This window comes from Esox lucius, chromosome 17 (assembly GCF_011004845.1).
Source record: "Esox lucius isolate fEsoLuc1 chromosome 17, fEsoLuc1.pri, whole genome shotgun sequence".
Classification (NCBI taxonomy): Eukaryota; Metazoa; Chordata; class Actinopteri; order Esociformes; family Esocidae; genus Esox; species Esox lucius.
In genome coordinates this window covers 2,306,224-2,322,597 of record NC_047585.1, presented here as the reverse complement: position 1 = coordinate 2,322,597, position 16,374 = coordinate 2,306,224, and the positions used below count along the sequence as shown (strand labels likewise).

Genomic DNA, 16,374 nt, shown 5'->3' with positions numbered 1-16,374 from the left:
GAACCTCTCTAATATCTTCATCAGACAACGCTGGCACACTCCAAGAAGGAACCTAAAAGTCGGTGACATTGTCACAGAAAAGGATCTACCATGGAATGAGTGGAGATTGGCTAAAGTTGTACAAACAACTACTGATAAAGATGGACTCGTGAGAAGGGTAAAGATCCGTCTTGGTGAACGGAAGATGGGAAAGGAGGGACAACGTTCTGGCAAGCCATCCTTTTTCTATATAAAGAGTTGAAATTGTAGACTAATAAATGGACATATGATATAAGACAATATTGTCGCTTTTGTCTTTAGTAAGTATTCAAATTGGTAAATTATGTCTTTACATCCCATAGTGTTCTGTAAAGCATTCATAATTTGGTGGGAGTGTAAATGACCCAAATATTGCTTCTCTGGTTAAGTTGTATTCTGACGCTAATGGTTTTATTTTAAAAATTCTGAAACCGGAAGTAAATGTACGGCCACAAAGGAGAAGGAAAAAGCAGTCGAACGAAGGCATATAGTAATATTGTTTAGCACCTGGCTGTTAGAGGCAGAAGGTATTTTAGTTTTACAATTTATTTTTCAACCGTTTGTAACTTGGGTTACTCTATGGTGTGCCTTTTTATGGTTTTGCTGAGATTGGAGTGTACAAGCTTGAAAGTTAAGCTAACGTTAGCATACTGCCATTAGCCTGTTACCCCCCCCAGGTAGGGCCACAGTGTCGCTGGACGCCCCCTGTCTCAGTCCCAAGATCTTACGCAGCTATGTTATTGTGCTGGGGGAGTAGGGTCAGTTCTCCTTCCCCACTAAGTTCTCCTTCTCCACTATAAATCATTATTGATATGAGGAATGCATTTTCTGAATTTTCCCAGTCTCCTCCCGTTTTAAACTTTAGGAGGACATGAGGTCCTGGTCCACACCTGCGGAGTACCTGGTTTAGGGGGCCCATTGCTGTCCCTGTCCAAAGTCCTCCTGGTTGCGTTGCAGATCAAGACGATACCTGACAATTTCAGCTGCCACTGTGCTGACACCTCCTCCCTCCCCCGTGTTTTCCCTGTCCTTGTCCATCTGGTCATGCTTCTGATCTGGTCTAAATTTAAATCGACTCTGGATTTAGCCCACATGCATTTATTAATTATTCGGCACAGCCAGAAGAGGACTGGTCACCCCTCAAAGCCTGGGTCCTCTCTAGGTCTCTTCCTAAATTTCGGCCTTCTTAGGGAGTTTTTCCTAGCCACTGAAATTCAACACTACTGTTGTTTGCTCCTTGGGGTTTAAGGCAGTTTTTTTTGTAAAACACTTTGTGACAACTGCTGTTGTAAAAAGGGCTTTATAAATAAATTTGATTGATTGAGAGTTACTACAGCAAAATGTATGTAAAATAAAGGTGTTGTGTTTTTCTTTGTTTTCCTCAGCTCTTACGGTGGTTTGAGAGATTCAAGGTGTATTAAGGAATATTGCAAAGGGACAATAAAGCTTTCTGAACCATCAGTCAATAAAGAGCCAGACCATTATTCAGCCGGGGATGTTACAACAGTTATTCAGTCATTCAAAGCTCAATAGCTCGCAAACAATTTAAGCTACAGGCCTCGTTACGAAAGAAAAAAAGTTGGACTACACTGCAAAAGTCTTGATTTCCGACTGTCGTTTTCGAATTGTAGGAGACATTTATGGCGACATTGCGGGCAGTCTGCACATAACCCAAGCATGTTGCAAGAAAAGCATCAACAAAGTGCATCATCAACATTTTAAAATCTCAGCAACTCTGACTACATCACCTATAAACCTCAAAACAATGTTAAACTGTTCAGGTCAGTGTTGCCAACTCCTCAGTAAGGAAAGTAGCTATTGGCTGTCCTAAAAGTTGCTAAATGATGCCATCACCTAATTTGCATACAGCAATTGGCCATGTGATGGATGCTGTAGGAGAGAGGAATAACGCAGTGGGAGAGACAAAAAGTGAGTAAAAAAACACCCTAAATATGTTTAGAATTACAAATGATCTTCTGTCAATTCTTGTTTTTTTATGTCACAATTCCAACCCTGCTTTATCTGGGCTTGGGACTGGTAAAAGTGACCCAAAAGAGTTACTTATTTAAAAAAAAAAAAAAATGTTTGTTTTGGTTTTTAACCCTTTGGTCCACTTAGGTGACTACAACAAGCCACAGTAAAACGTGAACATTTTTAACCATAACATTTTAAAAAAAAATAATCTAAATGGACCAAAAAGAGACAATAGAAAAAACTGTTAATGGCAATTTGAGAAAATGATGGTAACTAGTTTGGGCCTAATTCAGGTTCATTGTATTTATTTATTTTCAGACCCTCCTCCACACACACACACAAAGGCTGTGTTGGCTCACAGAAAGAGTGGGTCATTGTCATTTTGGTCAAGGCTCTCTATGGCAGGTTCAGCAACTGAGGGAGCTGACTTAAATGAGTAAGCAGCTGCTGTGCCAAAAAGCTGCAAAACATTATCAGGCAGCTGGTGCTCATAGCAAGCCTCACCAGACAACTTCAGTCCATATCGGATGTACAGGATGGAGCTAAGGGTCTGCAAGGACATCCGATTTCTCAGTTTGCTTTTTACCACAATACTCTCTCAACTTAAGCATTCGACTGTGGCAAGGGCAAAACAGACACAGCAGCCATGGCAAGTTCTTGAAACGGCTTGATATCAGCTGCATCCCTGACCTACCAAATCTTATTCCAGAAGCCCAGTGTGTTTTTTGTCTCATTCCATTTACTAGTTCCATTTGCCATTGCTGGACAATCCTGTCTATCTCTGCAGGGGAGTAGCCAAGAAGCTTGGCTATTTTTTCTATTTCTCCAGGGCTCTTATTGTGCTTTAGAGTTTCCTCCACATTGAAAACCTACATGTACTGCAATGCTTCGATGTTGTCCGGCAGTCTCACCCTCAATTCATTAGTGAGGGAGATAATGAAGGCTACACACCGCTTTCGGACATTGTTTTCATCCTCAGGTGCAAGGTGGAGGTCAGCTGCCTTTGACTAAAAAAGGTAACCAAGGTACGGTTTGGGACTGATGTATCCATCTATTGGCCCTTTGAGTACATCAACATTTGCCAGTGGATTCAGCACCCTGCTGCTCACAGACTTGATCAGGCTAAGATCAAGAGGATTATCTTCATCGGACAACGCTGGCACACTCCAAGAAGGAACCTCTCTAATATCTTCATCAGACAACGCTGGCACACTCCAAGAAGGAACCTAAAAGTCGGTGACATTGTCACAGAAAAGGATCTACCATGGAATGAGTGGAGATTGGCTAAAGTTGTACAAACAACTACTGATAAAGATGGACTCGTGAGAAGGGTAAAGATCCGTCTTGGTGAACGGAAGATGGGAAAGGAGGGACAACGTTCTGGCAAGCCATCCTTTTTCTATATAAAGAGTTGAAATTGTAGACTAATAAATGGTTATCTGTAGAGGTTTCTCCCCACAGTTGATGGTCTCATATATGGTGTACCAAGTACTCCACACTACGGGGGATAGTGTCATTGGAAGCATGAGTTACAGCAAGCTGCAGAGAGTGGCACACACAGCGAATAAGAACCAGATCTTTGAGGCCATACTCCTTCAGCACTTTATGGAACCCATTGTTAATCCCCGTCACAACAGAGGCATTGTTAGTCACTATCCCCAGGAGTTTCTATTTTTTAAGACAACACTTCTGGAGGAAAGCCAAAACAGCACTATAGATTTGGCATCTTCTCCCTCGAACTCAACAAGCCCCAGAAATGTTGAAAAAATTGTCTGCTTTTTCAGAAAGTATGGTGCTAGAACACAATTAATAATTTCTATGCACTTTGAAGTGGGTAGCAGCAGTGGAGTCTGAGAAAGCACTACATGCTTCTCCAGTGGGTATCACATGCCAACATAGAAGAGTGTTCAGTGATAGCTAATGCCATGGTGGCCTCAGCTTTTTGGCAGGGTAATTTTTTTTTTGCGTAAATGGCAGGTTGTTTTGGGTAGAACTGTTATAAGGCTTTGCCTTTTGAGTGTTTTTGAGTCTCATGTGTTTTTTACATCACTAAGTTTGGCATAGAAATCAGCCTTACAACACAGGCAGTATGCCCATGTATCATCTCCAATAAACAACCAGCCTTTGAATTCAGTGTTTGATTCCCACTCCTTTCTGTATTTTTGAGTGTACAGTTTAGACTGAGACATGATGAGCTAGCCAGCTAGAAGTTTAGCTTATGTCACAAAGAGGCACACACACAGTGGATGAGGTAAGTGACTGAGGCTGTGTGATTCAAATGCAGTGATTTATTTTAGACAAAGAACATTTTACATTTACATCCCGCCCTGAATGTAAGCCAGGTCAGGATCAGCCAGCGGCGTCTTCCCGCATTGGCGATTCATTTGCAGTCTCTGGACGTGGAGGGGTGAACATCTCCTGCTCTGACTGCAGCTGGGAGGGACTGCTGTGCGAGGACTGGGCCGCCTTTGGCACAGGAGAGGGGCCCACGGCAGCACCCGCTGCTCATTGAGAAGAGTAATAACCAGTGCCGGCCCGTGGGGTTGTGGGGCCCTAGGCAAGATTATGGAAATTGGCCCCACTTGAGTAAAAAACTGTCATTACAATTTTATGAAGGAAGAGAAAGCACATGAGATGACAATTTCAATATTTAAGTTTATAAATGTTTATTAAGTGTAGCAACATCCTACATATGAAAAAATATTTACACGATGAAACTCAAATAAATAAAATCTATGAATTGTACATAAAAACAATAATATAAATTATATACAACACTGTTCAATAGTTTTAGATCGGTTAGGATTTTTAATGTTTTTAGAATAACTATTTTCTGCTCACCATGGCTGCATTTAAAAAAATAAAAATAAAAAAACAGTAATATTGTGACTTATTATGATTATTTAAAATGACTTCATCATTACTCCAGTCTTCAGTGTCACATGATTCTTCAGAAATCCTTCTAATATGCTGATTACATTTTATTTCTAAATAAATGACATTTTAAAATTGATTAAAATAGAAAATTTATTGCATAATTAACTAATCAAAAGGGGTAAAACAGCCATTTTGTGTACTCTTTACAACCTAATTACCCTTCACCTAGGCTAGGCCTGAGATGGCCTGCCTTAATTTAAATAACTAATGTACTATAACTTCATCAGAGGGTAAAAATCTATACATAAGAATTATCTACCCATGCATTAACACACTGAATGTGGCCCAATTTTTCCATGTCTGTCTGTCTGCGATCATTGTATTGTTACATTTATTTTTATTAAAACTAATACAGCAAAAAATAACGCATTATTTATAGAAGTCAGAAGAACATACCTTTACTTTGAGCTTGTCTTTCTTCCTCAAACATTTTCCTCTTCCTCTTCTCAGCTCCAGACAGATGGCGTTTGGATGCCATTTCTATAAAGATTCTGATTTCAATTCAATTAACTAAAAAGCATAGCTGAGTTGCTGACATGACTTAGACTCTGACGAGACTTTGTGACGTTATGACAGACAAGAGGCAATCCAAATATGTGAAGTCAATATTACCATAGAGATTATAATATTTGGTATTTTATTTTTGACAGCACATTTTTGTCATGCAAAATGCCAAATATGTAGGCCTAAGCAACTAAGCATTACTAAATTTAGAGCGCCACAAATAAAAAAAAATTGTCTCTTGTTTCTAAAAAGTGAGCTTTTTGGAGAGAAGTGTGGTGGAGTCTGTGTGTGTGAATACTGTGATAATTACAGTACTCGAGGTCTCCCACTATATCACGGGCGGCATTATGCAAATTAGTGTGTGACGCGCTACTGTGTATATTTCTTGTGTTTTCGTATTTTATTCATTCTATTCTTATGTATTTATCATCTTTTTCTGAAATTTGTCATGTATGAACTATAGCCTACAGAGCTATCCTTTTAATGTATGTAGTGGGTCTGGGTATTTTTGTAGCTACCGTCTTTGTGAACAGTATCATGTTTAGTAAGGTCCATGCAATGATTCGTCTAAAAGTGCTCATCCGAGCTTTTAGTAACATTATTAATAAAATATTTATTATGAACGTCATAAGATTGGGGGCCCCCCTTGAAAGGTGTGGCCCTAGGCGACCGCCTATATTGCCTAATGGACAGGCCGGCTCTGGTAAGAACGATACGTGCTTTCACATCAGAGCCTCCAATAACACCAGAAAAAGTTGCTAGATTTGCTGCTAGCCGCTTTTCTGAAAAAGAGTCGCTAGAGTGGTCTGAATACTCGCTAAATATAGTGACAAAGTCGTTAAGTTGGCAACACTGGTTCAGGAATAAAAGGAAATGGGCTGCTCTTTATAGATTGGTAAATGTTTTTATGGATAATATAGATATGGATATATTTTCTATTAACACATTAAAACATTATGTATAGTTTAGAATTTCAACAGCTCCTTGATCACATGACCTAGATGCCGGCCCTTGCTGGCCCCAAATCGGGCTGGCCAAATTTGTCTTGCCTGGTTCCTTTTCTTGTTTTACTGAAATCCACCCTATTCTGAACGATGGATCCAGATCAAAACCAAGATTGGATTACATTATCTAATCCGATTTCAGAATATTTTCTTTTGAACAACCCATTTTCAAGATTTTATCCCATCTGATAGCTGAAATCCGCTCAGATGACTTCTGAACCACTAAACCCTGGACCCAGGGCAGTGAATGAGACTCTGTTCCCATCTTTCCTGTCTTGGTATAGGGGTCTTAAAATGGGTTTCCTGACTCTTCTGTAAATGACAATATGTTCTCAGTTAACTTACCTAGTAATATAACAGAATAAAGAACCTGAACATAAAGACTGACAAATAAACTGATTATAAAGTGTCTCTACTCAGGTAACTGAGGTCAAGGGCCTGGGCTCCTTGCTGGTTGGCATGGTAACGTGTAGGAGTGCTGACTTCTTCATGTCTCGACCTCAGCTCATGGTGGTGGACATCACTGAACTAGGAACCATCAAGCTTCAATTAGAGGTGGTGTGGAAGTAAGTGTACGGGTAGTTTCATCTGGTAGGCATTTTAAACTGGTTTATGTTCATTAATAGGGTGCTGAATTAGTGGTAGATAACAGGGGTACTAGGAAGGAGAGAAAATACCTCCTTTGTATGCTTAGGAGAGTTACATTTGATTAAAGTGAACATATTTTCATTGCAAATTAAAACCTTTTTAAATTTAAAATATTAACTAGGTACTGACTAGGTCAAGGAGTTTTTCATGTTCATTTCACATGGTCAGAAACATCTGCCGGTTGTAATTTATAGGATATAGGATTTATTAAATTTTTATCTCAGACAATTGAATGTAGTGTGAAATTATGTAAAACTATATTTGCAGCTGCTACCCAGACATTTTTCTCTGATGGGATGTTCATTAATTCCTAAGAAGAGTGAGGACTGAATCTGACTAAAATGCAGGCTATATAACACCCTAACTTAATTGTTTCCATCAAAAGTAATTATACCACGCCTCTAACAAAAACCCAACTGTGAAAAAAAACGAATAGATGACATTACATCTATCAACACATGGCACATGCACAAATACCCCCATATACAAACTACAACATATCAGATTTGAAGTGGGTTTATACACTCCAGAAAGAGGCCATTTCATGGATTCCTTTCACAGGGCTAGTATATTAACCAGATACTAAACCACAGCCAAGGAGAAGTGTTTTCTGATTGCTCATTCATTTTGCCATGCTGTTAATCTGGCCTGCTTTAACACCTGCTTTAAAAGTCATATCAACTACCTTTATATTCACTGAGAATGAGTTAAATTAAATATAACTGAAGTGACTCTCACTAGTTGGTAATTTCGTTTAAAGGGAAAGTTAATCCAAAGTTCATATTTTTCTCAAAGTTTACTTACCAAAAGGTCTTTCAAAAGGCTCATAGAGTCATTTTTTTTAAACTACATTATTCAGCTCTGACCCGGTCTGTAATTAGCGTTATTAGCATCGTCCAATTCATGAATTGAATTGTTTCATACCGCCATTGCAAAGCTGCATTGCAAGCAGAAAACTACTCCAAAACACTTCAAACTACATTTGGGGCTTTTAGTTTATAAATCATTCAATAGTTTAGCCCTGGAATACATCTCTGATATGTTAGAAGAATATAAACCGAGCAGGGCTCTTAGATCCATGAACACAGGTCAGCTAATAGAGCCCAGATTCCAAACTAAACGAGTCAAGCTGCGTTTAGCAGTTATGCTGCACACAACTGGATCTTTTGACGTGCACCAACGGTGTTCATTTTTAAATCCAGGTTAAAACACTTCTCCCTATGAGCACTTAAACTTAACCGCACTGTTTATCCTTATAGCTTCCTATGTTTTTATTCTATGTTTTCTTATTATGATGTTTTCATTTGAGTATTTGTTTTAATGCTATTGTATTTTTTCTCTTTATTTGTAAAGCACATTGAATTGCTTCGGTCAATTCGTCATCTGTGTATTGTTAGAACAAGTAAAGCTATATCCCCGGAAACATTTCTTACTGTCAGACATAATATATATTTTCCTTTCTCTCAAAGGAAATACAGTTTGACTGCCCGAGTTGAATATCAAAGACGAAATAGGTAACTTGCAATCTAGCTAGCGAATACTAACTTTAGTTTACTGTGTACACTCTCTTCCCGAACGAACGCGTTGATTGATACAATTGTGTACAAAACTGACCGGTAAACACAGGCAGTGCCTGTTCATTTGAAATTACAATTATATTGCGAAAACTTTATTTGGAGGAATATAACGTCGTCATATTCTTTGAGGTAAACAACACCACTTGTCTTAGTCTTGAGTGTTTTAGAGTAGTTTTCTGCTTGCAATGCAGCTTTGCGGTAGGGGCACGTACGGATTCCATTAATGAAATTGTACAATGCTAATCACTGACTGAGACAGAGCTGAATAATTGATTGTTTAAAAAAAATTATACTATGTGTCTGAAGGACAAACTGGGGGTAAAGGGACTTTCACCGAAATATGATTTTTGGACGAAATATCCCTTCAACTTACCGTCAGTTGAATTTGCCTGCTACATACATTCCTTTCCCTCCTTACCTTCCAGTCCATTTGACAGTGGGGATGTGAGGCCCATCACCACAGCGTCCAGCAGGCAGTCCATTCACAGCCGAAAGGGATCCGTCTACAGCTGGACGCCTCCCAACACACCCAGCTTCACAGAAAAATATTTCATAGTGAGTGATCCAGACATAGAGTTGTCTCTGGATGAGCATATTCAACCTGTCCTTGTTGCAGTGTTGCAATCTCAACTAGAGGAGTGCTCCATGCTAGCGGGATTTGCAACACTCAGTCAAGAAAATATAAACAGTGAAAACCCATTACTGTCTTTCAGGTGGGTAATCCAATTTATACTTTTAACATTTTATAAAAAACCTTTTGGGTAAATACAATTTCAGTTTGCATAATAAGTTAAGCAAGGTGTGCTTAACGTATTTCCAGTTTTATAGATCCCTCTGACAAGATCTTGCCTTTATACTACTATACAAAGTGTTCTTTCTAGAATTACCCTTCAAATACTCTTATGCATATGTTTAAATCATAGCTAATAAATATTTGGTCTTCTGTCTAGTCCATGGTCCGGCAGCTTCATCATGACCCAGAGTGCTCCCTGGTGTCACGGGCATCTCGGGGAGTGTCTCTACTTAGCTACCTTGCAGATACCTCCCAGGCCCCCACCCCCTCTTACAGCCAGGGTGGCAGCCAAACCCAAATCAGCCTAGCTGAGGATCTAGCCACAGAGAGCAGCCCTCCGGAGCAGCAGACATTGAAGGGATTATCAGGGACTTCCGAGACAGGGGACATGTGGCCCCTGACTGATCCGGACACAGGCCCCTCCTCTTCCTCCACACTCGGGGAGACGAACCGCAGCTCCCTGCTTACCTTGCGGCAACGTTACAGCACTCCCGATATCCTCAGACAGAATGGAGGCCCCAGCCCAAGTTCCAATCCAATTCCTGGTAAAACAGTAAAGGGTAAAGAGACAACGCCGGAGACAGTTCTGATAGTGGGGGGAGGCCCAGGTGGGGAGATGCAGATGAGGCTAGGGTACAAGGAGAGTGAGGAGGCTCCAGCCAAGCCGGTGGAGACCAGCAGTCAGCGCAAAGCACAGGCTCTGAGGATCAGTGCTCTGCTAAGGGGGCTGGAGACTAGTCTACAGGGCCAAGAGTCCACACAGAGGGAGCTAAGGGCACTGGGAAATCAGATCCTGCACCTCAGCACCATTTTAAAAGTGAGTGTCTGCAGAATGCATTGACTTTAAACTCTTTACTTTTTACCTCCTCCTTCACTCTTCTTACACAGTTTTTTGTGATATTCAAGTCTGTCAACCAGAAAATAGAATGTGTATATATATGTAAAACTTTTTTTTGTATTTAACTAGAATGTTGATTACTTTAACACACTAATCTTTTGTAAGGAGTAAGTCCTGAAGGAATTCAGTTTTGAACTGAACTCTGAGAGCTGTTTAACATTGAGTTTTCTGTGTATGCGTGTCACCCTCTTAGAATGACCTTTCCTTGCTGAAGAGTTCCTCTGCCGAGACGTTGGCTGTGGAAGAGGAGGAGGTCCTGGAGAGTTTTGACTTTTTGTCCACAGACTTTAACGCCGATGAGGATGTTTCTTGTGTGGGCAGCATGCGCCTCAAAAACAAAAGGTGGGTTATGAAGAGTTCTTAATGACATACCTCTGTTTAGACTTGGATGAGACTGTAGTGGAAGCTGGCAGATAGGTTAACGGATAGAGTATATGACCAGTAACCAAAAGGTTGCTAGGGGAAAATGCTTTCGTTCTGCCCATAACCCCATTGATCATCTACATTGCTCTGGATTAGAAGGGCTGCAGAAGTAACTACATGGAGAAATCTCCAAACTGCCCCCTTGTGGATGTGTAATGCTGCTTAACATGGGTAGGAATTGGGTAGGACAACAAATATGGTACATTATATTATGTGTTTAACATAAACATTAATTTCAATCATACACATTCAATTGTCTTTTCTCTCTATATATGTGGATTGAAGTGTCACGGTTCAGGATGTACCGAAACTTGTAAAATTTGGTAAAGAGGAAAAAAACATGCAAAACATAACCTATATTTTAATTTATTTCTTGGCCCAATGCCAATGTATTTAAAGCATGCTGCAGGTTGGATTCTTTCAGTAAAAAAAACAATTACAGCATTTTGCAGTTACTCACTGGTCAGAAAGCGATTCCTCACCAATGACTGATAGAGAATGACATTCGGAATAATAATATGAAAAATAGAATAACCTGTTCCAAAAAGCGCTAACACAGAGTTTGACATTATTCTTAGTCTTGCTAACATTAGCTTTGGGTTCCTGGTTGCTAGCTCAAACTTTTGCATGTTTTGCCAGTTTTTTTCCACTGTTTTCCAAAATCGTACTGAACGTGACTTAAAAGTTTCGGTACGTACCGTACCGTTACACCCCTAATAAGTATAGGATGCCAATACTAGTATTTACATGTAATGTAGTACTATATCCCATTTATGTATGGGGTTTTCGGGTCTCTTTCATCCAACAAACAGTTCATTCCATCAGAGTATGCCAAGAAGCCTTGGGCTTTTTTCTCAGTACAGCCAATCCCAAGAGAAGCTGGATGTTGCCCCACTGACCACTGGGAACTATAGTCTGGACCAGGCTCTAGAAACACACCTGAGCATCTGCACTCTTCTGCTGAAGGTAGGAGGCCTGACAATAGAGAATGGAAGAGGCTTTCAGATGGATTAAACATTAAGATAAAAAAATACTGATGATATAATTATTTTAGGATGTTGTCATTGAGGGCTTTCACCATTTAAAACTAGGTGGAGTTAATGTAACAATTTTTTTTTTAATATACATATGACGTGAGGAAGGTAGGATGAGAGGGAAGCTGTGCTGTTACTGTTCCATCTATTCTGGAGGAAGCAGCCTAGACCAGATGTCTCAAACTGGTTCCACGGTGGGCCGTAATTAGGTCACTAATTGGTTCATTTCTACCCTACCTGGTTGTTTAGGTCTGAACTGGGAACCAATTTAAAGGAAAACCCAAAAACCTGCAGACACATGGCCCTCCGTGGAACCGGTTTGAGACCTCTGGTCTAGACCATTCAGTCCACCAAAAATACTGTGCAAACATTTACTAATTTCAACTGGAAATAGTATCTTTGGTGCTGTCCGCATCTGACAAATGCCACAAGGTGCATATATCAAACCGTGTATATCAAACAAGTGTTGTGGGCCATTAATCAGTACTATAATTCACTGGAGTATTACTAAAACATATAAAGTGGTTATCTAATATTTTAATAGCAGTCAAATCAAATAAGAAATCAAATGTATTTTATAAAGCCCTTTTTACATCACAGTGATTTTACAGATACCTAGCCTGAAACCCCAAAGAGAAAACAACAGTTGATTCACAGTGGCTAGGTAAAAAAGTAGTTATAGAAATTGGAAAAGAACATAAAACATTTTATTATCAGTAGTTATAGGAAACTCCTCGGTGGAAAAGCACCAGGGGTGGATGAGATCCACCCTTAGTACCTCAAGTCTCTGGATGTTGTGGGGCTGTCTTGGTTGACACGCCTGTGCAACATCGCATGGCGGTCGGGGACAGTGCCTCTGGGATGGCAGACCGGGGTGGTGGTCCCTCTTTTTAAGAAGGGGGACCGGAGGGTGTGTTCCAACTATAAGGGGATCACACTTCTCAGCCTCCCCAGGAAATCGATGCCAGGGTTCTGGAGAGGAGAATACGGCCGATAGTAGAACCTCGGATTCAGGAGGAACAGTGTGGTTTTCGTCTGGGCCGTGGAACACTGGACCAGCTCTATACCCTCTATGGGGTGTTGGAGGGTTCATGGGAGTTTGCCCAACCAATCCACATGTGTTTTGTGGATTTGGAGAAGGCATTCGATTGTGTCCCTCGCGGCATCCTGTGGAGAGTGCTTCGGGAATATGGGGTCCTGGGTCCTTTGCTAAGGGCTGTCAGGTCCCTGTACGACCGAAGCAGGAGCTTGGTCCGCATTGCCGGCAGTAAGTCAGACTTGTTCCCTGTGCATGTTGGACTCCGGCAGGGCTGCCCTTTGTTGCCGGTTCTGTTCGTAATTTTTATGGACAGAATTTCTTGGCGCAGCCAGGGGCCGGAGGGTGTCTCTGCTCTTTGCGGATGATGTTGTCGTGTTGGCCCCTTCAAACCAGGACCTTCAGCATGCACTGGGACGGTTTTCAGCCGAGTGTGAAGCGGTGGGGATGAAAATCAGTACCTCCAAATCCAAGGCCATGGTCCTCAGTCGGAAAAGGGTGGCTTGCCCACTTCAGGTTGGTGGAGAATGCCTGCCTCAAGTGGAGGAGTTTAAGTATCTAGGGGTCTTGTTCACGAGTGAGGGAAGGATGGAACAGGAGATTGACAGACGGATCGGTGCAGCTTCTGCAGTAATGCGGTCGATGTATCGGTCTGTCGTGGTGAAGAAAGAGCTGAGCTGCAAGGCAAAGCTCTCGATTTACCGGTCAATCTACGTTCCTACTCTCACCTATGGTCATGAGCTTTGGGTCATGACCGAAAGGACAAGATCCCGGATACAGGTGGCCGAAATGAGCTTTCTCCGCAGGGTGGCTGGGCGATCCCTTAGAGATAGGGTGAGAAGCTCGGTCACCCGGGAGGAGCTCAGAGTAGAGCCGCTTGCTCCTTCACATCGAGAGGGGTCAGCTGAGGTGGCTTGGGCATCTGTTTCGGATGCCTCTGGAACGCCTTCCTGGGAAGGTGTTCCGGGCCCATCCCACCAGGAGGAGACCCCGGGGAAGACCTATGACACGCTGGAGGGACTATGTCTCCTGGCTGGCCTGGGAACGCCTCAGTGTCCCCCCGTAAGAGCTGGAGGAAGTGTCTAGGGAGAGGGAAGTCTAGGCATCTCTGCTTAGACTGCTGCCCCCGCGACCTGGCCCCGGATAAGCGGAAGATGACGATGATGATGAAGTTTTGTTTTTGTTTCCTGTGTTGCTAATACAAATCGTTAAACTTTACTGGCCAGTTAGTCAACTTTGTAGTAGAAGTAATCAACACTGAATTTGCCAATTTGAAAAACTTAACATAACCCGTTTGTGTCCTCACCAAAATTGAAGTTGGTTTCACTGTGCCCGGACAGCCAAGAAAGCATTATATAAAACTGTGCTACTTTTTTTCCTCTTGCATCTCATCTTCGTTGCTACAGGAAGTCAAATTTGCCCAGAATTCCGTACTCTGCGTAAAACCCTCCCTCCGCCATTCCAATCATCGTTTGTGCGGCTCTGCGGTTCACGTACGCGTAGCTACACGCTTTTTGATTTTTGAGCAGGTGCGGGTAGCCTATGCAGCCTGGCTGTGCGGACCTGTGCGGCTCTCTGCGGTGTCCGCGGATCCTACGCAGACGCGTTTGACATAGAAGCATAAATCAGCCTTTAGCCTATCAAATTCAGGGAGCTTGCTCCGTTTAGCGTACCTTCCTGGGAAGGTGTTTCCGGTCCCGTCCCACCGGGAGGAGACCCCGGGGAAGACCTAGGACACGCTGGAGGGACTATGTCTCCCGGCTGGCCCGGGGAGAGGGAAGTCTGGGCATCCGTGCTTAGACTGCTGCCCCGCGACCCGGCCCCGGATTAGCAGAAGATGATGGATGGATGGATGGATGGATGGATGGATGGCACTTATAGGAATTGTGAATTTTCAATATGTAAATATGCAACCCTAAATGTAAATTGTGTGGCTCTGTTTTACAGGCAATTAGGAATTCAGAGTCTGCAATAGTTCAGCGGGACATTTTGGATGAGATGTTGCTCCAAGCAGAGGTACTTGATAGAGTGAGCAGGTTGATGCTGGAGAAGACACAAATGTCTTCTGACTATGAGAGTAAGTATAAATACTGGTTTCTGTAAATTTTTCAATGCTAGCTTTGTTTGTGCCAGTGTTTGGGGTATTGGTCAACATCTGCATTGGACCATAAATATAGCGGGAAACCAACAACCCTGGCAGCACCTTGATAGGATATGGGAATGATAAACTTAACACAACACAAGTGCTGACTTACTCTGAACAAAGGACAATAGATAAGATGTGATGCCGTTACTGATGGGCCCCACAAATCCTGTCCATACCTCCTGATATGAGTTGTCCATGTGACTGTCGTAGGCTCTATGAATAGGCCCATGGACCATAGGTTGGAACATAGGATAAACCTTTTTTATTGGAGGATAATGGACTGTGTAATGGTTGGCTATGACCACTGACCACCATGTGTCCAGGAATAAAATACTGTGTTAACTTTATAATTATTGGAGAACATGTAAGAACTATGGATGATCAACATCTTGCCTCCTTTCCCACCTGTCTGTTTAAACAATGACAGGGAGTGACGCTTCCATATACTTTTATAAAAGCTTTGCATACTTAACCAACTCCTGAATAACGTATACTAAATAATGGGACAGTAAAAGGCCACTCTGAATTGTTCAGTTTTCTCATACCACAATGTTACATGTCTACAGTTTTGAGGGAGTGTGCAGTTGGCATGTTGAGTTCTGGAATGTCCAACAGAGCTGTTCTTCCACAATGTTACTCGAGACTCCACAATGTTTTACTAGTAGCAAACATCGGTGACATATGCAGCTTTACCATTTGCTCTGTAAGAATATTAGTATTACTAGATTTAAATACAAAACTAAGATTAATACATGCTTATATTATTTTCTAAAAGTAATAATGTCAAGTGGGTTGAAACCTTGACTTTGATGAAGTGTTCACTTAAGTGTTCTCACATGGGGAATCGGAATTCAGCCTTAGATAGATTATCATATCTGTGCATGACAGCGCCAATGAGGCAATCTCCATTTTGAAGTTGTCACTTGCTTTCTATATTTCTTTGTGTGATAAATGCTTACATCATATTTTTGTGATTTACTGCCATCTTCAGTGCAGGTGTCCTACATCAAATGTTACAGTGGCCACTAAATGATGAACCTCTATCCACCTTCATGGTCCAAACATCTCTGAACATTGACACTCTTGATAGAAACTTTTATTTTTTTTAGAACTTTGCCAGTAGTGCCTAGTGGGTTGAATATGAATGCTACAATTTATGTACTATAGCATACTATAATACATCCTCTGATCTTTCCCTAGTGCTCCCGAAGGTCCAGGGACAGAAGGAGTTGCTGATGTTTTGGGAGGAGTGTGCAGGCAGCAAATCGCTCCTCTGCTGTCCCACCGACACTTTTGTTAAGACCCTGAGGAAGCGTTACATCCACAAAGTCAAAGCCAAGCAGCCCGGTCAACCAGATGCAGGTGAGTGCCATAGCACAAAG

General features: G+C 41.7%; 1 protein-coding gene across 16 annotated transcripts in view; it reads left to right on the top strand.

Annotated features, from left to right (window-relative positions):
- The window catches only part of ripor3 (RIPOR family member 3), a 135,299-nt gene that overhangs the window by 90,300 nt on the left and 28,625 nt on the right, over nt 1–16,374 (top strand). For 13 of the 16 annotated variants that reach the window (XR_002196327.2, XR_002196325.2, XR_002196326.2 and 10 more), the window contains 8 exons: nt 6,858–7,003; nt 8,555–8,599; nt 9,088–9,217; nt 9,613–10,272; nt 10,547–10,695; nt 11,589–11,742; nt 14,794–14,923; nt 16,193–16,354. Coding sequence is in view for 12 of the 16 variants with exons in the window: in XM_020044428.2 (XP_019899987.2) it covers nt 6,858–7,003; nt 8,555–8,599; nt 9,088–9,217; nt 9,613–10,272; nt 10,547–10,695; nt 11,589–11,742; nt 14,794–14,923; nt 16,193–16,354 (1,576 nt within the window). In the remaining 4 variants the exon portion in view is untranslated. The remainder of the gene's footprint in view (nt 1–6,857; nt 7,004–8,554; nt 8,600–9,087; nt 9,218–9,612; nt 10,273–10,546; nt 10,696–11,588; nt 11,743–14,793; nt 14,924–16,192; nt 16,355–16,374) is intronic. The other 3 variants (XM_020044430.2, XM_010903205.3, XM_020044431.2) reach the window with 2 other exon arrangements.